This window comes from Tachyglossus aculeatus, chromosome 6 (assembly GCF_015852505.1).
Source record: "Tachyglossus aculeatus isolate mTacAcu1 chromosome 6, mTacAcu1.pri, whole genome shotgun sequence".
In the NCBI taxonomy this organism is placed as follows: domain Eukaryota; kingdom Metazoa; phylum Chordata; class Mammalia; order Monotremata; family Tachyglossidae; genus Tachyglossus; species Tachyglossus aculeatus.
In genome coordinates, this window is record NC_052071.1 from 12,085,145 (window position 1) to 12,110,466 (window position 25,322).

Sequence of the window (25,322 nt, forward strand, 5' to 3'; positions counted from 1 at the left end):
GTTTTTTCCCTATTTGCCAGTTCATTAATCCACATTAGAAGTTGCCGTGGGAAGTCTGTTGGCCTTCTCAAATGCCATCCAGTGGACTCCAAAGCCGGCTGTAGATAGTGTTTGTTAAGGGAAAACATCTGTGCCTCTCAAGAGTAATTTTCTGAGCCTCTCAAGAGTAATTTTCTGAGGTTGGAAATCGCAACTGAAGATGCGGACTGTTATTTTAAAAAGCCGAGAACGGGGAATTTGGGTAATTACGCCCAGCTCCATCCTCAGCTCTCGTGTTTTTTTATACCGTCAGGGGAGTGACTGATTTTATAATGTCACTGTCCAGTGGGCTTTTCTTATTGAATCTTGTTTTATTAAAAATAAGATGAAGTTGTTCCTAACGGAAAAATATCTTTTACCTCCTCAGGGCGCCAATGCCTCTGCTTTGGAAAAAGAGATTGGTCCTGAACAGTTTCCTGTGAATGAACATTACTTTGGCTTGGTTAATGTGAGTATATTTTCTTTGGGGCTTTTTTTAAATGCTACTTTCTATTTCAACTTACTTACAAGAAAATGACAAGATTCTTTCATCAGAACTCTGTACATGGGTTTTGGTGGGGGGGCATTGAAAGTAGGAAGCGATTTAAATTCAGCTTCCTGGAACACATGTATACGAATGTTCATTTTATTTAAAAGTCTTCATCTCTGTTCTCCCTGTAAGCCCCTCTAGACCTTAAACTCCTTGTATTCAGAGATATTCACTGCCGACAGGGAACGTGCCTACCAACTCTGTTATATTGTACTCTCCCAAGCGCTTAGGGCAGTGCTCTGCACACAGCATACGCTCAGGAAATACCGTTGAGTGTTGGAGAAGGAGATTACTTGGAAGACAATTAGAGCGTCACAGTCCTGCTGCTCTACACGGATATTAACAATCACCCGCAGCTCTCCGTAAGAACTTTGCGGTGGACGCGTAGGGTGGGCTTCTCGTAGGGTGGGCTTCTCCCTCAATCCACTGTTTCTGGAATCCTGTAATTTCCTCAGATCCCTCAGGAATGTGGAAGTTCAGAGGGCATCTATTGTTTCAACTCATTGATCACCTTTCCACCTTTGTTGTTAACCAGAGCCTCCTGGCAGCAGCAGTGTTTGATCCATCATGGGTATATTTTGAGCATTTTCTGTGGGCAGAACACTGTACTAAGCTCTTGGGAGAGTATAACAGAGTTGGTAGGCACGTTCCCTGCCCACGGTGAGTTTGCAGTCTAGAGCAGCGGGCAATTCATTCTCTCTCCTGGTCTTCCAGTCTCACTTGCTGCATTCATTCATTCCATCGTATTTATTGAGCGCTTACTGTGTGCAGAGCACTGTACTAAGCGCTTGGGAAGTACAAGGCGGCAACATATAGAGATGTAGAATGTACATTAGAAACTGGAGAACCGTCTAAGGGCCTGCACCTTCTCTTCTTCTGCGGCTGCACCCAGAAAATGGCGGGGGAGTTGGGTTCCAATGGTCTTGGTATAAGGGGGAGAGAAAGGATCATCGATATGTCCATGGAATCAAAGAACTGCACTCTAGCTTTTAATTTCCCTGTGCAGGATCTCTTAGCAACTGACAGCGTTGTCAAATTTCACCCCTATGTCTTTCTCCTGCCCACACTCTGGCAGTGTTCAGATGAGCAGGGAAATGGCACCAAGAGGAAGAAGAAAAGACAGAGTGAATCATCAGCCCCTGATTAATTGAGAATTACCTCTTGGAGTTATGTCGGTTGTATTATAATGTAATCTAAAACAGTCATGACGACTGCCATGTATTTAAAGGAAAATTCCAGATGATGGGATTCTTCCAAATATGTCAACCTAGAGCCTCTGTCCAGGTTCATTGGACATTTTTTCACACCACCGCAAGCATCTCGTTATCCACAGTGTTTGCATTTCAGCCTAATGAAGTGTGACCTTAGGCAAGTCACCTAACTTCTCGGGGCCTCAGTTTCCTCATTTGTAAAATGGAGATTAAATCTAATCAATCGATCAATGGTATTTATTGAGTGTTTACTATGTGCAGAACACGGTACTAAGCGTTTCGGAGAGTACAGTACAACAGAATTAGCAGACATGTTCCCTACCCGTAAAGAGTTTACAGTCCAGAGGGGGAGGCATAAATAAATATGTGATTTATAATAGCTTAAAGATATGTACTTAAATTCCATGGGTTTGGGAGTGGGGCATATATGAAATACCCAAAGTTACAGATCCATTGGGGAAACGGGTTAATCGGGGAAGACCACGTGGAGGAGATGTGACTTCAGTAACAAAAGTGGGGAGAGTGTTGGTCTGGCGGATATGGAGGGAGGGCATGAGATAAGCGCTTAGTACAGTGCTCTGCACACAGTAAGCGCTCAATAAATACGATTGAATGAATAGACGAGCTCAGGGCACAGTGAGTAAGCCGACTGAGAACTTTAAAGCCCACGGTGAGGATGCTTTCTTTTCTTTAAATCATATTTGACGGAGGGGAGAGCAGTTGTCTTTCTGATATGAGGAGGGAGGGCGTTCCAGGCCTAAGACGGGATGTGGGCGAGAGGTCGACAGGGAAGTGGACGAGATGCAGAGGTGGATGGGAGCCACTGGAGGTTCTTGATGAGTCAGGAGACAGGAACTGAACTTTTTTGGAAAAATGATCCGCGCATCAGAGTGAAGTGTGGACTAGAGTGGAGAGAGGCAGGAAGCAGGTAGGTCAGTGAGGTGGCAGATGCAATAGCCAGGATAGGGGTAGTAGAATAATAATAATAATAATAATGGCATTTATTAAGCACTTACTATGTGCAAAGCACTGTTCTAAGCGCTGGGAGGGTTCCAAGGTGATGAGGTTATCCCACGGGGGGCTCACAGTCTTAATCCCCATTTTACAGATGAGGTAACTGAGGCACAGAGAAGTAAAGTGACTTGCCCAAAGTCACAGAGCTGACAATTGGCGGAGCCGGGGTTTGAACCCATGATCGCTGACTCCCGAGCCCGTGCTCTTTCCAGTGAGCCACGAGTGCTTGGATCATTGTAGTAGCCATTTGGATGGAGAAGAAAGGGAGGATTTTAGTGCTGTTGTGAAGGTTGAACTGGCAGGATTTGGTGACAGATTGAATGTGCGGGTGGAATGAGAGAGATGAGTCTAGGACAATGCCAAGGTTATGGGCTTGTGAGATTTGGAGGATTTGGATTTGGTGTGGTCTACAGTGATGGGAAAGACAGGAGGAGGACAATCAACCAATCAATCAATCGTATTTATTGAGCACTTACTGTGTGCAGAGCACTGTACTAAGTGCTTGGGAAGTACAAGTTGGCAACATATAGAGATAGTCCCTACCCAACAGTGGTCTCACAGTCTAAAAGGGGGAGACAGAGAACAAAACCAAACATACTAACAAAGTAAAATAAATGGAATAGATATGTACAAGTAAAATAAATAGAGTAATAAATATGTACAAACATATATACATATCATCATCATCATCAATTGTATTTATTGAGCACTTACTGTGTGCAGAGCACTGTACTAAGCTCTTGGGAAGTACAAGTTGGCAACATATAGAGACAGTCCCTACCCAACAGTGGGCTCACAGTCTAAAAGACTGGTTTGGATGGGAAGATAAGGTGTTCTGTTTTGGACAAGCTTAGTTTGGGACATCCAGGTGGAGAATTTCTGAAGGCAGGAGGAAATGTGAGATTGCAGGTAAGAAGAGAGTTCAGGGCTGGAGATGTAGATTTGGGGATCATCTGCATAGACATGGTGTTTGAAGCCAAGGGAGCAAATTAGTTCTCCGCGGAAGAATTGAAGGGAACCTAGAACTGAGCCTTGAGGGACCTCCATTGTCAGAGGGTGGGAGGCAGAGGAGGAGCCTGCAAAAGAAACTGAGGAGTGGTCAGAGAGATGGGAGGAGAACCAGGAGAGGACAGCATCAGTTAAGCCAAGTTGGGGTAAAGTTTCAAGGAGAAGGGGTGGTCTAGTGTTGAGGGCAGCTGAGAGGTTTTAGAAGGATTAGGATGGACCAGAGGCCATCAGATTTGGTGAGAAGAAAGTCATTGGTTATTTTAGAGAGGGTGGTTTCTGATTTGAAGGGGGCGGAAGCCAGATTGGATGGGATCTAGGAGACAGTAGGTGTAAACTCTCTCAAGAAGTTTCAAAAGAAATGGTAGGAGGGAGATGGGGTCAAAGGAGGGTTTTTTTTAGAATAGGGGATACGTAACCATGTTTGAAATCAGTGGGCAAGAAGTCGTCGGAAAGTGACCGCTTCAAGGTGGCGGTCAAGAAGAGAAGAAGGGAGGGGGAGAGTGCTTTAAAAAGTTATGAAGGGATGGTTTCAGAAGCAGAGGTGGAGGGGGTAGATTTAGAGAGGAGGCGAGAGATCACATCTTGAGTTACTCTACAGGGAGAATTGAAGAGGGTGGCCGGCGGGGGAGGTTGGAAAGGAGAGGAGGTTTTAGAGAGATCCCACCTGATGGTTTCAATTTTGTTGATGACATATGTGGCCAGGTCAGTAGGGGAAAGAAGTGGTGGGGTTGAGGAAACAGGAGGTTTGAAAAGGGAGCTAACTATCTAGAAGAGCTGGTGGGGGTTGGGTGTGGAAGTGAATTTGGAAGGAGACTTATTGTTATCAGGCAGTGGAGAAGGCTTAATTGAAGCAGATAGGAATGAATTTAAGGTGAGCAAGGTAAGAAATGTATCTGGATTTCTGCCAGTAGTGTTCCACAGCTCAGGTACAGGAGCAGAGGAAGCATATTGTGGAGGTGATCCAGGGTTGAGGGGTAATATTTGTTCATTCAGTCGTATGTATTGAGCGCTTACCATGTGCAGAGCACTGTACTAAGCGCTTGGAAAGTAGTTCGGCAACAGAGACGATCTCTACCCAACAACGGGCTCACAGTCTAGAAGGGGGGAAGACAGACAACAAATCAAGTAGACAGCCATCAATAGCATCAATATAAATCAATAGAATTGCAGGTATATACACATCATTAGTAAAATAAATAGAACAATAAACATGTACATGTATACACCAGTGCTGTGGGGCGGGGAGGGGGGTGGAGCAGAGGGAGGGAGTCGGTGATGGGGAAGGGAGGAGGAGCAGCGGTTAATAGTGTGTGACTGGTGGAGGGACAGAAGAACAAGGGAGTTGAGGTCATCGATTTGTGAGGCCATCGATTTGTGTGTCCGGAGAAGATAGTTTGGGTGTGGAGTCCAAGTGGGGTAAAATAGCTGTAGAATTCTTCTAACTTAGACTTTGAGCTCCATTTGGGACAGGGGCCATGTCCAGCCTAATTATCTTATACCTATCCCAATGCTTAGTACAGTGCTTGGCATATAATAAGAGCCTAACAAATACCATTTAAAAAAAAAAAATCAGATCTCGGTATTGGGGATGAGACCATAGAATCCTTTTTAGAAATTTGAAGTAGGGCCACAGAATTTGATCTTCCTGGGGGATTCGGGATGTAGAGAAAATGGGCCCCTTGGAAGGAACGTAAAAATAATTAGCCTATTCTGAAGACTTTTAGATGGGACTCCTGTTTAGGGTCTGATGTTTCTTCTCGCTGGTCCCTTTCCCAAAGTTTGAGGGGCTACTTATCCCTCATTTGTACAAAAATGGGTGACATCTCCCTCCCTTTGTCATTCATTCTACAGAAAACAACAAACGGAGACTTGGATTTGAATATTCTTAGTATTAGATTTAAATGCTTCCTGCTCTTAGTGCTTATAGGCAAGCACTGTTCTAAGCACTGGGGAGATGCAGGTAAAGGCTTATTTTATGTCCTGCATCCTCTGGTTTCTACCAGGGCAGCTAAGGTTCACTGTTAGCAACATTTAGCCCCTTGGGAGTGGGGAGATTTGCTTGAGCCACTGAACAGTGACACCCCCCTTCCCCTCCACACCCTCCAGCCCCCCGTCCCGTCCCACCTCTCTTCGTCCTATGAGCTGATGAAGCACATTTTTGGCAGTGGAGTGGGAAAATGGACTTCTGGGATGAAGCACACTTATTCAATTTCCAGAGGCCTAACACGATTACTCGAACATCGTTTGCCCCGGGCAGCACACCGAGAACTGAATTAGACTTAATTGATTTTTATATTTTTCCATAGAATATTGTGTTCTCGGACACCAGACAACGTAAGACTACTGAGCCATCTTCCTCAAGTGTTCTGTTAGTTGTTTATAAGCTTCTGAGGTTTGCACCAGTAATGGGAAAAATGGAAGGCATGTTCTATTGGACTATAAATAGGAGAGCAGTGAATAGCAGGGAGCAAAGACTATGGGTTACTAAAAATAGCCCTTTTTTCCACCCACTTGCAACACTTACAAGGACAGAAATGGTCTATCTGCGGAGGGGATCCAGCCGTTTCCTATTGCAGCGTCTTTGGGGATCTCAGTTCCTGCCAAAGAATCCAGTTTGGAATACTTTCCTTGGAAACGTTTCCTGACTTTTCCATCCGAGGGTGTAGAGAGTCAACGATGTATTACATTACTTTAGTCAGAGCGTCCTTTCTCCTGGGATTTAATCCGCAGTCAATCAATATTTCCTTCTTATCCACTCTCTTCTCCCACTGCACCCCAGCTCGCACTCTTGGTTCCTCTCAAGCTAGGCTGTTCACTGTTCCTTGTTGACGTCGCTCTCACTTCTGTCCCCCTTCTTGTACCCCACCACCCACCTGGAATCCCCCTCCCGCTTCAAATCTGCCAGACCCTGGCTCTCCCCATCTTCGAAGCCTTTCTGAAATCCATCTCTTAAGGGAGGTTTTCCTCAATCAGTTTTTTGTTCTCCCAGCTACCTCCTCAGCCCTTGGGTACTTGAGAAGTAGCTTGGCTCAGTGGAAAGAGCCCCGGGCTTTGGAGTCAGAGGTCGTGGGTTCAGATCCCAGCTCCGCCACTTGTCAGCTGTGTGACTTTGGGCCAGTCACTTCACTTCTCTGGGCCACCGTTACCTCATCTGTAAAGTGGAGATTAAGACTGTGAGCACCCCCGTGGGACAACCAGATCACCTTGTATCCTCCCCAGCGTTTAGAACAGTGCTTTGCACATAGTAAGCACTTAATAAATGCCATTATTGTGATTATTATTACTTGCAACCATAATGCTTCTGTTCATATCAACTCTTTACCAATTAAGCACTTACTTATGCACACGGCTGACTTGCCATTCTCCTCTTCCTTATCTCTGTGATTTTCGTTGTCGATCTTCCCCACTAAAGTGGAAACTCCATGAAAGCAGAGATCATATCTTTAAACTCATTTGTCCTCTCCCGAGTCCAGTGCTTGGCACACAGTAGGTGGTCAATAATAATAATTAATAATTACTATGTGCCACCAGCTGTTGTAAGTGCTGGGATAGATACAAGTTCATTCATTCATTCATTTCATTCAATTGTATTTATTGAATGCTTACTGTGTGCAGAGCACTGTACTAAGCGCTTGGGAAGTACAAGTTGGCAACATATAGAGATGGTCCCTACCCAACAGCGGGCTCACAGTCTAGAACTGGGAGACAGACAAGAAGACAGAACATATTAACAAAATAAAATAAATAGAATAAATATGTACAAATAAAATAAATGGAGTAATAAATACGTACAAACATATATACATATATGCAGGTGCTGTGAGGAGGGGAAGGAGGTAACGCCGGGGGAATGGGGAGGGGACACAGTTAATCAGATTGGACACAGTCCCTGCCCCACATGGGGCCCACAGTCTTAATCCCCATTTTCCAGATCAGGTATCTGAGGCACAGAGAAGTGAAGTGACTTGTCCAAGGTCACACAGCAGACAAGTGGCGGAACTGGCATGAGAACCATGACCTTCTGACCCTGAGGCCTGTGCTTTGTACGCTACGCCATGCTAAGCGGTTAACAAGTATCACAGTTGTTTTTACCTATTATTGTTCTCATCCCTCTAGACCACAAACTATTGGGGGCAGGGAATGTATCTGTTATATTATGGTACTTGTTAAGCGCTTACTATGTGCCAAGCACTGTTGTAAGCGCAGGGGTAGATACAAGTAAATCAGGAGGGACACAGTCTCTGTTCCACATGGGGGTGTCACACTCTTAATCCCCATTTTACAGATGAGGCAACTGAGGCCCAGAGAAGTTAAGGGACTTGCCCAGGGTCACACAGCAGACACTTGGCAGAGCTGGGATTAGAATCCAGGTCGTTCTGACTCCCAGTCCCATCCTCTGTCAACCAAGACACGCTGCTTCTCCATGTTGTCGTATCGTACTCTCCCAAATGCTTAGTACAGTTACTACTACTACTACTAATAATAATGTTGGCATTTGTTAAGCGCTTACTATGTGCAAAGCACTGTTCTAAGTGCTTGGGGGGATACAAAGTGATCAGGTTGTCCCACATGGGGCTCACACTCTTAATCCCCATTTTACAGATGAGGTAACTGAGGCTCAGAGAAGTTAAGTGACTTGTCCAAGGTCACACAGCAGACATGTGGCGGAGCCGGGATTACTAAATTAGCACAGTAAGTGCTCAGTAAGTACGATTGACTGAGTGACTTCTCCGCTCCTCCGCCCCCAGCCCTCCTTAGGCTGGGCTCCAAGGAGCCCAAGCAGGGATGCTTCCGTCCTGAGAGAGCTCCCCGTCTGTGCCGTATTCATCCGCATATCCATCTTTCCAGTCTCCTCCTCCAACCCGACCGTTTTACGTCTGTCTCCCCTGCTAGACTGTAAGCCCAATGAGGGCAGGGGTCATATCTTCTACCTCTGTTGGGCTCTCTCCAGCCCTCAGTACTGCATCTGCCTCCTGTAGGCACTCAATAAGTAATAATGATAGCATTTATTAAGCACTCACTATGTGCAAAGCACTGTTCTAAGCACTGGGGAGGTTACAAAGCATATACATTTATAATAGTTACTGAGCACCTCCTAAATACTGTGCTAAACACTTAGGAGAGTACAAGAGTAGCAAGACTATTTATTGATTGATTTATTATTTATTTATTATTATTTATTGATTGATTTATTTTACTTGTACCTATCTATTCTATTTATTTTATTTTGTTAGTATGTTTGGTTTTGTTCTCTGTCTCCCCCTTCTAGACTGTGAGCCCACTGTTGGGTAGGGACTGTCTCTATATGTTGTCAACTTGTACTTCCCAAGCGCTTAGTACAGTGCTCTGCACACAGTAAGTGCTCAATAAATACGATTGATCAGGTTGTCCCACGTGGGGCTCATAATCTTAATCCCCATTTTACAGGTGAGGTAACTGAGGCCCAGAGAAGTTAAGTGACTTGCCCAAGGTCACACAGCTGACAATTGGCGAAGCCAGGATTTGAACCCATGACCTCTGATTCCAAAGCCCGTGCTCTTTCCACTGAGCCACGCTGCTTCCCTAAGTACCATTGATTGACTGATTGCCTTTTCTCTGATCGAACTTCAGGGAAAAGTGAGAGAGGCCTGGATGTAGATGGGAAGCTCGTGGTGGGCAGGGAACCCGCCTGCCAAGTCCGTCTCACCATCCTCTCCTGAGTGCTCTGCACGCAGTAAGCGCTCAGTAGATACCATTGATTGATGTAGAAGACTCCCACAGCTGGGTTTCGTTTCAGATAGTGTGCTCCAGGATGCTGATTAAACCCCAGGGAGGGAAGAATTAGACACTGACCGCAACTTTCTTAACCCTCATCTTTCTGTTAATGGTGGATTTTAAGAAGGAGCTCTGTACATTTGATTTAGTGAATCCGGAATCCATAGCACCCTCTTGTAATTTGAAATTTCCTCCCAAACTCCGATAAGGTCTAACCTTTCCTCAGTCCCGCATTTGGAATGCTCAGTGGGCAGTATTTGAAAAGTCCGCTCACGAGTTTAGCAAAGTTTCGGGCAAGTCCATTAGATACCACGGAATTGAGGAAATAAAAATCCGCTGCAATCTCATGCTGTTCCCAGGCCAGTTTTTCTCAGGAAATTTAGCTTCCAAACTCCTGCAACTTATCAAAGGCAACCTGTCATCATTTCAGTGGCAAAGGGAGTGTGAAATAAATTGGAACTTTCTGGTCAGACCTAATAATTTTTTTAACAGGCCACTTGATTTTGTAGGGAAAAACGCCTCCACACTCACCCTAAAATTAATCAGCGACCTACTGAGTTGGAGAAAAGAGGTTTGAGTGAGCTGTGAGCCTGAAGCATGACCGGCTTCGATTCCAGTTTGGTCTGTGGCTTTATCGTATCATTTCAGATAAGTCCTTGACCTGGATTCTGGTTTCCCACTTTTAAAATTAGAGAATACTGGAAGGCCATGACAGCCGTAAGAACCTGGGGCTGTTTCTAAATTGCGTATATGAAAGGCATTATGTGGGTGCAAATTCTGATTCACTGCTCTTTTGGTGAGAGAGGGCAGCTTTCTCACAGATTTCCCACCTTTTTTATTTCCAAAATGCTTTGGCATTTTTAAATGTTCCCCTGAATATAGTTTTCCACTTAAAAGGACCGGAGTTTCTCACGCCACATACACCTTCCGGTCCCAGATGCATAGTAGGAAAGGGGCATTGTACGCAAGTGGCCTGGTTTTTAGTGTGCACGGTACTCAAAATTGATTTTAGGAGGAGGAGGTTGAATTGATTTTTAGAAGGAGGAGGTTGACTTTTTAAGCCTTGAAACGAATTTCATATTCATTCTTGCCATCAGCAAATCATCTGTTAACCTGTAATTGTTAGAGTAATTATGCCCAATTCTTGTAACTGCCCCTAAGCACCATTTTAAGCGGTTATCATTCCACCACTGAATTTTCACATTCATTCTGTTTCTAGAAAAAAAAATCACAGAATGCTTGAGTATCCAACAAAATAGTTCTATAACGATAATAAAAGTAGTAGTAATAATAATAATAATTGTGGTACTTTTAAGGGCTTACTATGTGCCAAGCACTGGGGTAGATAAAGGTCAACCCTATGGGACATAGTCCCCGTCCTAGACAGGGGCACCTACTAATAGTTTAACGAACACCGACCGTTGGCAAATTATAAGCTCGTTGTGGGCAGAGAATGTGTCTGTCAACTTTGTCTTATTGTCCTCTCCCAAGCGCTTAGTACAGTGCACTCCACTTAGTAAGCACTCAGTAAGTACCATTGATTGATGAAGCGCTTGTAGCATTACGAAAGAGTCAACATGATCCCTGCAATCTAGTGGGGACAACAGACACTAAAATGAATTACAGATCGGAAGAAAAGGGGATATATTTTCATGGGTTAGCACTCAAGTAGTAACACACGTAAAAACAGTGTTGTCATGTGTCCTTCTCAGTAACAGAATTAATCAGTCACTGAAGAGTAGATTGAAGGCGTTAGTACAAACAGTGGAAAGGAAGTCAGCGGGAACGATCAAGTCTTCCGCTCAACTTGCAGAAAGTCTTGGATTTAGCAGCAATCAAATTCTTTTTCTTCCCTCACGGAACAGTCTGGGAAGCGTCTCAGCTCCGGATAGTGTCTCCTCAAGACCCCTGACGTCCGGCTAGGACAGGTGTGAGGCAACTGCCCCTTTTAAGTCTGGGGCTTGTTTTTCGGAGAGCAGTCGAGAGTGTGTTTGGAGGGGCGCGATGTGAACACAAAGTCTTCAAAGTCATTTCCGAGGGCCAGGCTCCCATCCGGTGTTAGCGTCTTGGGAGAACTTGGCACAGAATTCCCACAGCAGTACACAGGAGGAGACTCTGGTGCTCCGGCTGAGAGCACATAAATCTCAAGCCCTCCCCGCGACCTCTCGAACATTTAGAATTTCTGTACCGTCAGGAAGAAACACTCTGGCCCTGTGCCGGTAATAATAAATAATAATAATTGTGGTATTTGTTAAGCGCTTACTATGTGCTAAGCAGTGGGTTCAATACAAGATAATTAGGTCCCACATGGGGCTCAAGGTCCAAGTAGGAGGAGAACAGATATTGAATCCCCATTTTGCAGGAGGGGGAACTGAGGCACAGAGAAGTTAGGTGACTTAAACCTCTGACGTGATGGTGAATGCAGCAGAACCATAGTCACTCAGTCATATTAATTGAGCACTTACTGTGTACAGAGCACTGTGTTAAGTGCTTGGGAGTGTACAATATAACAGACACATTCGCTGCCACCTAGACCCTTGGCCAGACGCAACCGATGCCCACCGGGGCCTTGCCAAGATACCACTCCACAGTCCTGAATGTGCATTTTCATTCATTCGTTCCTTCAGCTGTATTTATTGAGCGCTTACTGGTGCAAAGCACTGTACTAAGCACTTGGGAGACTACAGTACAGCAGGGAGAGTACAATACAACAACAGCAGCATTTCCAGGAACAGCTTCAGTTGTGGAAACCGGGGGTTTCCCTCCTCATATTTTATTTTTTCTTCCCCAGTACTCTCTTCTCCCAGCTGCCCAGACCTAGCCCAGTGGTCCTGCATCATAACCCATTTGGGGTCAGAACTTGACCGAACAATTGCAATTAACACAGATTAGAAGGCTATTCTTGTCACTTTTATTTGAAACACGCTGTTATCTTGTAGCCAAATTAGCAGAACGCAAGGCCCTTGTGGACTGATTTTTCTTTTTAAGGAAAAGCAAATTTCCTGTTGCCTAATGTGGTGATTGGAGTATGAACCGGAGTGGTTATTATGATGACTTGAAAACTGTACACATGTTTCGTTTTGCTGTCTGTCTCCCCCTTCTAGACTGTGAGCCCATTGTTGGGTAGGGACCGTCTCTATATGTTGCCAACTTGTACTTCCCAAGCGCTTAGTACAGTGCTCTGCACACAGTAAGCACTCAATAAATACGATTGAATGAATGAATGAATGGTGTCTTCCCAGTTCTTTCAGTGACTTTGGCTGACTTTAAATAAGACATTTTTGATGTCTCTGAGCCCAATTTCTTTTTCCAACCAATTCGACAGGTGACCATCCATGGATCCATTCTAATGGAGACCGAGGGAGAGCGTGATTAAGTAAAATCCACTGATGGTCGAAAAAACACTTGCAATCCTCCAGAAGCCTTCCCTCCTTCCTGTACCAAGCCCTTCTAAGGGCCGCTTGCTCACTCGCTTGTTGGAATTTTGTCTCCTCTTTCTTCACCCACGGTTAATACAGAAAAGGAAAATTCCTAGAAAGCTGAACTGGAAAGAAGGAAAGTAAAGGAGATGCATAATCCATAGCCTGATGGTCAGCTATGGATAGTGGAGACTCTGATGGGGTTAGCATCAATTCTTCTCGCAGGATTGGTGAAAATGAATGAGGAAATGTTTGGGAAATGTGATCTTCTCTGCCAAGAGATGCAGGATAAGTCTGTGCTCTGTTATGTGCAAATGAACAGTGACATTTCTAGATCAAAAGCTAACTTTTTCCTTCCTCTCTCTCTTTCTCTCTCTCCCCTTGCATTTTAACTAGTTTGGGAATACCTGCTACTGCAATTCAGTCCTACAGGCACTTTATTTTTGTCGTCCGTTTCGGGAAAAAGTTTTGGCGTACAAGGTCCAGCCTCGGAAGAAGGAGAGCCTTCTCACGTGCCTCTCTGACCTCTTCAACAGCATTGCCACTCAGAAGAAGAAAGTGGGTGTCATACCACCCAAAAAGTTTATCTCCCGACTGAGGAAAGAAAATGGTAATCAACCCTGTAGCTCGAGGAATCGTAACCGGCCAGACCCATGGTAGCCCAAAGGTTTAGGCTGCTCGAAGATTTTATTTTCCTGTAATGTCGCTGCTTGCAAAACATTTGAAATGTCACTTCTTGGGAAACAGAACGGTCTAGTGGAGGGAGTCCAAGGACCTGGGTTCTAATTCTGGCTCTGCCATTTGCCTGCTGTGTGGCCTTGGGCAAGTCACCTCCAACTTCTTTGTGCTTCAGTTTTGTCATCTGTAAAATGGGGAGTAAATACCTATTTTCCCTCCTACTTAGACTGGAGCCCCATGTGGGACAGGGACTGTGACCGATCTGATGATCTTATATCTCCCCCAGAGCTTAGCACAGTGCTTGGCACAGAGTAATCAATCAATCAATCATATTTATTGAGCGCTTACTGTGTGCAGAGCACTGTACTAAGCGCTTGGGAAGTACAAGTTGGCAACATTTAGAGACAGTCCCTACCCAACAGTGGGCTCACAGTCTAAAAGGGGGAGACAGAGAACAAAACCAAACATACTAACAAAATAAAATAAATAGAATAGATATGTACAAATAAAATAGAGTAATAAATATGTACAAACATATATACATATATACAGGTGCTGTGGGGAAGGGAAGTAGGTAAGATGGGGGGGATGAAGAGGGGGACGAAGGGGAGAGGAAGGAAGGGGCTCAGTCTGGGAAGGCCTCCTGGAGGAGGTGAGCTCTCAGTAGGGCCTTGAAGGGAGGAAGAGAGCTAGCTTTCTAGCTGGAGAGTAAGCACTTAACAGCTCCCACAGTCATCATCATCATCATCATCATCATCAATCGTATTTATTGAGCACTTACTATGTGCAGAGCACTGTACTAAGCGCTTGGGAAGTACAAATTGGCAACATATAGAGACAGTCCCTACCCAACAGTGGGCTCACAGTCTAAAAGGGGGAGACAGAGAACAAAACCAAACATACTAACAAAATAAAATAGAACAGATATGTAGAAATAAATTAAATAAATAAATAAATAAATAGAGTAAAAAAATATGTACAAACATATATACATATATATAGGGTCACAGTCATTAGAAGCTCTCAGAGTTTTTCAGGGTCAATCCAAATTTTGACACGACTGACGGCTTTCAGAGATTCTAGGCTGTCGACTTCAACATTCATTGCTTTCCCAAGTCAAAATGAACTCCGGAATTTACGACCTCTAGGAACAAAATACAAGTCTTCCAGTTTTCCAGCCATCCATTCACCCCATCTAGAGGCTGGTGAAGGAATTCTTCCCCCTTTAAAGTCCAAGGAAACTAAAAACCAGTTGCTCAAGAAACACAAACTTCTCTGTGGCGAAATCCGTGCAGCGCTTAGTCCCCTAGAGCAAATAGATTTTCAGACTGCCGCCTCACGCCGTTTCTCACGTTTCACTTTCAGAGTTGTTTGACAATTACATGCAGCAAGATGCACACGAGTTCCTCAACTACCTATTGAACACTATTGCCGACCTCTTGCAAGAAGAGAAGAAGCAAGAGAAGCAGAACGGCAGACTCCAGAACGGAAGCACCGAGTGTGAGGAAAGTGACAAGACAGAATCGACGTGGGTCCATGATATCTTCCAAGGAACACTAACCAATGAGACCAGATGTCTCAATTGTGAATCTGTACGTAGCAAACCGGTGAAACCGCTTTCGGGGTGCGTCTTAGAGTAAAGGAATAAGCAAGCCCTCTTGAGGTGCATTTTCTGTTCCTGGAAACCACTGAGCATGTGTTAGAGACCTAATGATGTTAACATTGTGGTTGTCTTCTGTGTCTGCCTTCTGCACAGTTGAGAGTGCCTTTTTGAGCATTTTTAAGGGGAAAAGTCCTCTCAATCAGTGGTATCTATTGAGAGTTTAATGTGTGTGGAGCTCTTTACTAAGCATACAAGGCAGTCGAGTTGGGCTGGGCGTCAAGGAGCTTATGGTCTCGTGGTTTGCGGCATTTCCTTTTTAAGTCAAGGGAAGCTATAGCCACACAAAGACTCCCTATGAACCATAGTCCTCGAACCCTCTTTGTGGCTGGCGAACCAACAGCCCATTGCGGGCAGGGATTGTCTCTATTGCTGAATTGTGCTTTCCAACCACTCAGTACAGCGCTGTGCACACAGTAAGCTCTCAGTAAATACAATCTGATTGAATGAATAAATGAATGAACAGCCTAGAAACAGTGTTGTCCGGCCTAGATGACCCAGCGTCTCTTTCCCATTCATCCTTCCTCCAAGTTTGGGATTTGAGCTCCCAAGCGCTTAGTGTAGTAAGCTCTCAGTAAACCCCATTGATTGATTGATCGGTTGACTGCTGCTGTTCAGCATGGCAGGAGCTCCAGATTTTTTTTTTCTTTTAAATCATTGAATGGGATTTCTGAAGCCACTTCCTTGAGAGGACAACCGTAGCCTATTAGAACCTAAAAGAGGTTATAAACCTACCCGAGGTGAAACTGTTTTTTGAAAACCTTTTTTCTTTGTTCATGTGTCTTGCCCCTCAAGGTGAGTAGCAAAGACGAGGACTTTCTGGATCTTTCTGTCGATGTGGAACAAAATACTTCCATCACACACTGCTTGAGGTAATTGAGAACTCATTTGCGTACCTTCCTCGTTCTTCTCTCTTCCCCCTCACCGCCCCCACCATCATCCCACGTAGCCAGTTAGAGCTGTGCTGTGGTGAATGCCCCACTATACCTATCTCCCCGAGAGCCTGGCTTACAGGTCGGGGCAAATTTGGCTGCTTTCAGAGTGACCGTGCTATCCGGGAACCCGCCCATTCAGTAAATGCCTAATTGGTGTTCTCTAATCATTTAACGAGCACTATTCTTCGGGAAGGGTATTTACAGGCTCGTGTCCTCATAGCCATTTTTCTGGAAGCCAAACTGGCCTTTCCATAAAACAGAGCCTCTATTTGGGTTGCTCTGCCCGCCCCCGTCGGGCCAATCCATCTGCTGCCTGACATTTCTCCTGCCGACTCCCTCGGCTTCACTGACTCCCAGGGCGCTTACTGCGTGCAAAGTAATGACGATTATAAACGAAAAGCAATGCCCACCCTCCCACGGGTAGAGCTGTAGGAGCCAGGAGGGTAAAATTGCCCACCTCACCTTGATCAGAGAGGCCCCAGATGCCAGCCGCCACCTCAGTGATTTGGCTTTTTCCCCTGAGCCCCAGCCTCCGTTTGTGATTTGTATTGCTTTCGCTCTGATTCCCACAGGGGGTTCAGTAACACTGAAACTCTATGCAGCGAATACAAATACTACTGTGAGCAGTGTCGCAGTAAACAGGAAGCACAGAAGAGGTGAGTTTGGGCACAGAGGGGGCAGTTCTGTCTCCCGGGAGAATGGGAGGGGAGAGAGAGAGAGGCGTGAGGCCAAGGATCCACCTTTCTCCGTCCCAGACGAGAGTAGGGAGGGTATCCTTCTCACCAAGGCATCAGACGGCTCAGCATGGTGGAATGAGTGGGCCGGAAACCTGACGATTCCCAGGTGTATCTTCATCGCTGACCCTTGCTCAGAGGAAGTAACCTTCAGTGCAAATTCCCATTCCTGCCTACGTGACTAGAAGCTCCTTTAGGAAGGGCCGGGACCGTTACGAGACTATCACTCTTAAACCCTGGCTTAGATTATCCATTGTGAAGCAGGGGACATGCCCTCTCGCTGAGGGCCAAACATTTGGTCTTTGATTTTTTGGGTAAAGCGTCTTGAGGATAAGGGAAACCGAGAGGGTCAACACTGTACCCCTCATAAAATAAAATGAGCAGCAGAAACAACCAATCAGTCATATTTACTGAGTGCTTACTGTGTTCAGAGCGCTGCACTAAGCGCTTGGGAGAGTATGATATAACAGTTGAAAGATATGTTACCTGCCCACAGGGAGCTTACAGTCTAGGTGGAGTTTACAGTCCAGAGGGAGACAAACATTAACATGGTAGTCGGAGGGAAAAGTAGGGGTGGTGTATATGAAGCGCTTTCTGTGGACAGAGCACAGTGCTGTGATTGTGGTGTTTGTTAAACGCTTACTGTGTGCTAGACACTGCAGTAAACACTGGGGTGGATACAAGCAAATCCACCCCTGTCCCACATGGGGCTCGCAGTCTTAATTGCCATTTTACAGACGAGGTAGCTGAGGCACAGAGAAGTGAAATGACCTGCCCACGGTCACCCAGCAGGCAACTGTCAGAGCTAGGATTAGAACCCAGGTCCTTCTGACTCCCAAACCTGTGCCCTGTCCAGTAGACCATGCCACTTCTCACTGTGGGCAGAGCAGGCGGTGAAAGAGTACACAGGAGGAAATGAGACACTGTCCCTGTCCTCTGGGGGTTTCACAATCTAAGAAGGCAGAGTGTTTATGGTTGGGACCCCCAGAAGCCCCTCTCGTCCATCCGTCAACCCCCCGGCATGTCTGCTCCAGAACCAACCCAGAAAGGGACACATCTAAACTTTTCGAGAACATCCCCTGAGCAGGAGACATCACAGCCTCCAGGAATGCGTTCCTTAATCTCACTGGAGCTCAAAGAGAGCCTTGATTTTTTTTATTATTATTATTTTTTATAGACTCTTACCGAGTGCTCATCTCTCACCTCAGCCCAGCGGCTGGGGCCGATTCAGGTTAATCAGAGATGACCCAATCCCTGTCAGTCAGTCAGTCAGTCAATCATTTTATCATATTCATTGAGCACTTACGGGGGTGGAGAACTGTACTAAGCGCTTGGGAGAGTACAGTGTCTGCCCAAATGGGGCAGACGTTCCCACTGAATTTGTCCTTTAGGACAGCATGATTGTAGGCCCTCTTGTCCATGGCCACCCATCCACCCCTGGAGATGTTCACGTTTAGAGAAGGAGAGCTTGTCGTTGCCCTCAGCTCCTGTGCTGTAGTTAGAATGGAGGCCTCAGGTTCCCCCATCCTAAATGGGATGATAATAATAATATCAATAATATAATATTGTTAAGCGCGTACTATGTGCCAGGCACTGGGCTAAGCACTGGTGTAGATACAGGTTAATCAGGTTGGACACAGTCCCTGTCGCACTTGGGGCTCACAGTCTTATCCCCATTTTACAGTTGAGGTAACAGGCCCAGAGGAGTGAAGTGATTTACCCAACTTCACACAGCAGTCATGTGGCGGAGCTGGGATTGAAACCTAGGTCCTTCCGACTCCCAGGAACGTGCTCTATCCACTAGGCCACCCTGCTCTGAGGGGAAGTGGCTGCCCGTCCCCACCCCAGCTCCCTTCTGTTTTTCTAGGCCAGGAACGTTAACTCTTCCCAGCCTGGGCTCCTCAGGGGGTCACCCAGCTGATCAGCAGCGCAGCCTCAGCCGGGGTTCCCGACAGGTCTCACTTCCACCATCTTCCTCCGCCTCGACTCTGAAGGGGAGGAGGTCTCGCGGAATCAGACGGCACTGCGGTTTCGCCGCCCCACCTGTCTTGTGAAGAGAAGCAGCGTGGCTCACGCTCAAGGGCTTGGGAGCCAGAGATCATGGGTTCTAATCCCGGCTCCTCCACTGGTCAGCTATGTGACTTTGGGCCTCAGTGACCTCTTCTGTAAAATGGGGATTGAGACTGTGAGCCCCACGTGGGACAACCCAATCACCTTGTATCCCTCCCCAGCACTTAGAACAGTTCTTCGCACATAGTAAGCGCTTAACAAATGCCATCATCATCATTATTGTTGTGCACTGTTTTACACCTTTGTGCCCTTCAGAGGGTTGGAAAGCACTCTCCCTTGGCCTTCTCTGCCCGAAAGATCATTTTTCTTTGGGATTTCTGTGCGAAAGCCTGAAAAGTCTAGCAAAATGACCCCAGGACAGAAGAGAGAGTCAAGCTTACCTAGGGATTTGTACTAAAGTTTCCTCCCCACCTCCTTCCAACCAAGAGAAACAGTGTGGCCTAGTGGAAAGAGCAAGGGCCTGGGAGTAAGAGGACTTGGATTCCCATCCCAGCCACTTGTCTGCTGTGTGACCTTACGCAAGGCACTTCACTTCTCTGTGCCTCCGTTCCTTCATCTCTAAAAGGGGGATTAAGAGACCATGAGCCTCACGTGGGACATGGACTGTATCCAACCTGATGGACTTGTATCTACCTCAGTGCTTAGTACAGTGCCTGGCACAGAGGAAGCGCTTAACAAATGCGATTTTAAAAGAAAAAAACACCTAATGTGATTTTCTCTTCTCTTCCCATATCCTAGAATGAGAGTGAAGAAATTGCCCATGATTCTAGCTCTGCACTTAAAAAGGTTCAAGTACATGGACCAATTGCACCGATATACCAAACTCTCCTACCGCGTGGTATTTCCTTTGGAACTGCGGCTCTTCAACACGTCTGGAGATGCCACCAACCCCGACCGAATGTACGACCTCGTGGCGGTGGTGGTTCACTGCGGCAGGTAACGTCTCTCTCTCCGTCTCTGGAGGGCAAGGCTAAGGTCTCGATTAGTCAGCAAATAAATGAAAGCAACTAAAAGCACATTTCGGAAAAAAGCCCTTCGAAAAGCGGACGGGATTTCCGGATGGAAGACTCGACCTGCTGTGTATCTCGCAGTACCGTGCGGGTTGGGAAGAGAAAGGAACCCAAACGTAGCGTAGATGGTAGTTCTGCCCTCTGTTTTCCTGTGTCCCCCCACATTTTCTTCTTCTCCCCTGCCATGATATCAGTCAGTCCGTCAGCGGTATTTATTGAGCACTTACTGCGTGCAGAGCACTGTACGGAGCACTTGGGAGTGTAAAGTTCAACAGTCGGAAGACACAATTCCTGCCCACAAGGAGGTTGGCCGTTGACAGTAGACACTTGTGATACTGCAAGTCACTTCACTTCTCTGGGCCTCAGTTACCTCATCTGTAAAATGGGGATTAAGACTGTGAGCCCCCTGTGGGACAACCTGATTGCCTTGTAACCTCCCCAGCGCTTAGAACAGTGCTTTGCACATAGTAAGCGCTTAATAAATGCCATTATTATTATTATTATTATTACTGTAGGAAGAAGCGTGGCCTAGTGGAAAGAGTACGGTTCTGGGAGCCGGAAGGACCTAGGTTCTAATCCCGGCTCTGCAACGGGTCTACTGTGGGACCTTGGCAAGTCACTTCACTTCTCTGTGCCTCAGTTACCTCATCTGTGAAGTGGGGGTTAGGACTGTGAGCCCTTTGTGGAACAGGGGCAGTGTCCAACTTGATTAACTGTATCTACCCTAGTGTTTAGTACACTGCCTGGCACATAGTAGGCGCTTAACGTGTACCGTAAATAAATAAAAAGATTGCCCACGCCTCGCTCTGCTGTGGGTCTTCCTAATTTCAGAAAGGCCAGTAGTATCGAGGGCATGGAATCTAATTTTCAAACGGGCCAAATGAAGAGCTAATAAGTTCCTGGAGCTGTTTATCCCTAAGTGGTTGCAGGTTGGTTCTTGGACTTTCCTAAAGCACTTTGCAGGACTCCAGCCACACGCAAATAGTAAATCCAGTTCATAGACCTAGTAGGACTTTAACTTAAGAAGAGTCCCCAGTTCCCATCGGCAGAGCAGTAGCAATTACCCAATTGCTACTTGTCATTATTACTTAATGCATCACCGGAACCTGCATACTACTACTATTAATTGTTATTATTATTATTTTTTAAATGTGGTATCTGCTACTATGTGTCAGCACTTAGAACAGTGCTTCGCACATAGTAAGGCTTAACAAATACCATCATTATTATTTTTTTATTATTATTAAGTACTTCACCAAATAATGAGTGCTCTACTCTGCGCTGGTCAGATTCTTATTAGCATCCCGGGCCCATTTTGGTCATTTTTAAAGGGCGCGAGGAAAATTCCCAGAGAAGTGGCAGAAGCAGTCAAAGAGTCAGGTCTTCTGAGGAGAGGTTAGAGGAATGGTTGTGGTTTTGCCTGAAGAAAGAAAAGGAGGAGGAGTGCTTTTAAGGGGTGTCTTTACATTTAAGAAACGGTTTGAATGTCAGGAACAAAAAATTTGGATGGGCTGATAGGGCGGTTCAGCACCAATGCAGATTAGCAAGGAAAGTTGGGGTATCTCTGTCCGTACAAGTCTCTGAGAAAAGACTGACCCCCCGGCATTGGCTTGGGGGGACTGAAGCAGGGGACTGGACCGGATGACCTCACTGAAGCAATCCCCAAAACCAAAGTTGCAGTTCACTCCCAAATCAGAACTCACCCAAGTGTTCTGCGCTCAAATGAGAGATGCTTAATATTCAATATCTTCTCCACAGCGGGCCAAACCGAGGCCATTATATCACCATTGTGAAGAGCCATGGGTTCTGGTTGCTGTTTGATGACGACATCGTAGAGGTAGGTGGATTGAGCCCCCGCTAGCCAGTGTGGGATGTTTTCCCGGAATAGGGCATGGGAATCTAACCAAGTCCTGCCGGATTTGTCTGGAGGTACACGTGAGGTGAGAGCCAGGAGGGAATAAATCCAGGGACATGAGCAGTCGCAAGATCTCTTTCGGGCCACCGGCCCAGAGCCTTTTTGAATCGGAACGTGAATCACTTCCATGAACATGCTCCGTAAAAACAAATTCTGATATAAATGGCCAGGGTGTACTCTGTTAGCTGAAACCCACCAGGAGGGAGCAATGCACGCCGACCGCACCATGTTTTAATTTTTTTCACACATATCCCAGACAGCATCTCGGATTTGATGAGGGACGACACCGAGCTGAATTTTTTTTTAAAAAAGGGAAAAATTAGAAAGAACCAATAGGCCTAGAGAGGGGCTTTACAAAGCCCCAATGCCAGCCGGCGGTGGCCGTTGAAATATCTGTGGTCGCTTCAACTGGCTAAGCTGTTGGTTTCTTCCTATTCGTCCGGATGTTGGCACCCTTTCCCACCAAGTCAGGGTCAAGTGGCACGGTTTCAAGGCGAGGTAGAGTGGTGGCGGCTCTAACAAGAAGAGTGGCATTATGCCATCCCCTCTGAGCCCTTGGGCCCAACCCAACAGTGCCGCTTTGAAAGATGGCAGCCCACCCTTTGGCCTACCTCTGAATTCCTCCCTCAAAGCTGTCCCTGGAGGCAGAGAGAAAGCAAAGAAGAAAGCGGCCAGGGCAACAGCATGCTGGTTGGCATTTCCCCGTTTACATTGGAAGTCTCGGGCTGCCTTGAGTTTGGATCGAAGCCATATTTCCTCTTTACCTGCCAAACCACATCGTCAAGGCATTACCTCTCTGGTCAGGCTCTCCCCTTCCCTTCTGGCCTCTCCGTTGCCATCGCTGACTCCAGCCAAACATTTCGGACTCCAGACTCTTCTGCTAATTAAGTGGATGATGCCTGGGGTGGCCTTGAATGCATCATGCTATTCCCAAAGCAGCTCTGGGCTCTGCAACACTGCCTTAGTTGGAAGAAATCTGGAAGGATGTGACTCAGAGCACTGGGAGGGAACAGATTGGAGAAGCCGCATGGCACAGTGGATAGAGCACGGGCCTGGAGCCGGAAGGTCACGGCTTCTAATCCCGGCCCCGCCACTTGTCTGTCGTTGTGACCTTGGGCAAGTCACTTCACTTCTCTGGGCCTCAGTTACCTCGTGGAAAATGGGGATTGAGACTGTGAGCCCAACAGGGGACAGGGACTGTGTCCATCCCAATTGGCTTGTGTCCACCCCAGCGCTTAGTACATTGCCTGGCACGTAGTAAGCGCTCAACACACAAATACCACAATTATTATTATTAAGAAATCTATCTCCCCCTGACCTTTGCCCTTTTCACAAGGTCTCCTGTTCACTCAGATTGGACCACCCCTAAATGAGGGTGTCTGGGCTACATATTGAGATGGCCCAGCCTCTCCCTTCTGTGGGCTAGGAGGATATTTGGACTTGGATCTTGGCTTTTCTCATCCAGCTTCCCCACTCGCCTGGCAGAAAGCAGCGTGGCCTAGTGGCTAGAGCCCGGGCATGAAAGTCAGAAGGACCTGGGTTCTAATCCCGGCCACTTGTCTGCTGTGTGACCTTGAGCAAGCCACTTCACTTCTCTGAGCCTCAGTTACCATGTCTGTCAAATGGGGATTCGGACTGGGAGCCCAATAGGGGACAGGACCACGTCCAACCTGATTTGCTTGTGTCTACCCCAGGGCTTAGTACAGTGCCTGCCACATAGTGAACACCTAACAAATACCACAGTCATCATTATTATTATTATTATCATTAAACGGTCCAATATAAGAGCCTTCAGGCTGCAGTGTTTTCCACCTGACAGCACTGCACAGGTTCCTTACCATATGGACCGCTTGACCGTGATGAGAAAGGTCAAGGAATTAAGTTCTTGTCAAGAAGCAGGGCCACATGGCATTTATACCACCTCAGTGACGGTCTCGGAGAGTCGAGAAGCCAGCAGGGTGTGGACATCATCACCGTCGTCGTGTTTTAGATTGATCCGGCCCTTCTGGTGTCCTAAAAACCGGGGGGATTTACACTAAAATTAATCAAAATCCAGTCCTGCCTCCCCAGGAGCCAGCGGTCTAAGCAGGAGAGGGCAGACACAGAGAACACTGAGAATATAATCCGATCCAGGGCGAAGGCAAGTCGAAATTCAGCCACCAAAAACTGTGATAAGTGAAATGTGGGGGTGAGTCGCCATTGGAGGGGTCAATCTCTGGGCACCCCTCACTGCTTGCGGCCGAACTATCTGGCGTGAAAAGGCCACAGCTTTCCCAGTATGCCCCTCCCGCCCCTCGGATGCTCCTACAGTGCTTTTGGAGGCAAGATTTCACTCTCAGGGTATGAGGACCAGAAGGATGTCACCTTCCCTTCCCACCCTACGAGAGCATAGCACCATCAAGAGAACAATCCTATTTCTGACCGAGCCGGAGGATTCTGAATGATCACCTCCTCCTTCTGTCACTCAGTCAAGCAGTCAGATTGCAGTGTAATCAGTCAGTGTGCAGAGTAATAATAATAATAATGGTATTTCTCAAGTGCTTTCTGTTTGCCCAGGCACTGTTCTAAGCGCAGGGGTGGATACAAGGTATTCAGGTTGTCCCATGTAGGGGACACAGTCTCAATCCCCATTTTACAGATGAGGTAACTGAGGTACTGAGAAGTGAAGTGACTTGCCCAAGGTCACACAGCAGAGAGCCAGATTAGAACTCATGACGTTCTGACTCCCAAGCAGCGTGGTTCAGTGAAGAGAGGGAGCCCACTGTTGGGTAGGGACCGTCTCTATATGTTGCCAACTTGTACTTCCCAAGCACTTAGTACAGTGCTCTGCACACAGTAAGCACTCAATAAATACAGTTGAATGAATGAGAGCACGGGCTTTGGAGTCAGAGGTCATGGGTTCAAATCCCGGCTCCGCCACTTGTCAACTGTGTGACTTTGGGCAAGTCACTTAACTTCTCTGGGCCTCAGTTACCTCATCTGTAAAATGGGGATGAAGACTGTGAGCCCCCCGTGGGACAACCTGATTACCTTGTAACCACCCCCAGCGCTTAGAACAGTTCTTTGCACATAGTAAGCACTTCATAAATGCCATCATTATTGTTATTATTATTACCCACTGCACCATGCTGCTAGCACTTGGGAGAGTACAACATAAGCTGGTAGACACTTTCCCTGCCCACAACGAGTTTACAGTCTAGCGGGGGAAACCGTAAGATAAATAAATGAATTACGGATATGGACATAAGTGCTGTGGAGCTGAGGGAGGGGTGAATAAGGAGAGCAAATCCAAGTGCCAGGGTGATGCAGAAGGGAGTGGGAGATGAAGAAATGAGGGCCTAGTCAG

General features: G+C 46.5%; 1 protein-coding gene across 1 annotated transcript in view; it reads left to right on the forward strand.

Annotated features, from left to right (window-relative positions):
* Nucleotides 1-25,322, forward strand: part of LOC119929832 (ubiquitin carboxyl-terminal hydrolase 12-like) — a 74,791-nt gene that overhangs the window by 39,221 nt on the left and 10,248 nt on the right. Inside the window, exons 2-8 of the mRNA XM_038748146.1 lie at nucleotides 407-487; nucleotides 13,371-13,584; nucleotides 15,018-15,244; nucleotides 16,108-16,184; nucleotides 16,820-16,903; nucleotides 19,790-19,987; nucleotides 21,820-21,898. Of these exons, the coding sequence (XP_038604074.1) occupies nucleotides 407-487; nucleotides 13,371-13,584; nucleotides 15,018-15,244; nucleotides 16,108-16,184; nucleotides 16,820-16,903; nucleotides 19,790-19,987; nucleotides 21,820-21,898 (960 nt within the window). The remainder of the gene's footprint in view (nucleotides 1-406; nucleotides 488-13,370; nucleotides 13,585-15,017; nucleotides 15,245-16,107; nucleotides 16,185-16,819; nucleotides 16,904-19,789; nucleotides 19,988-21,819; nucleotides 21,899-25,322) is intronic.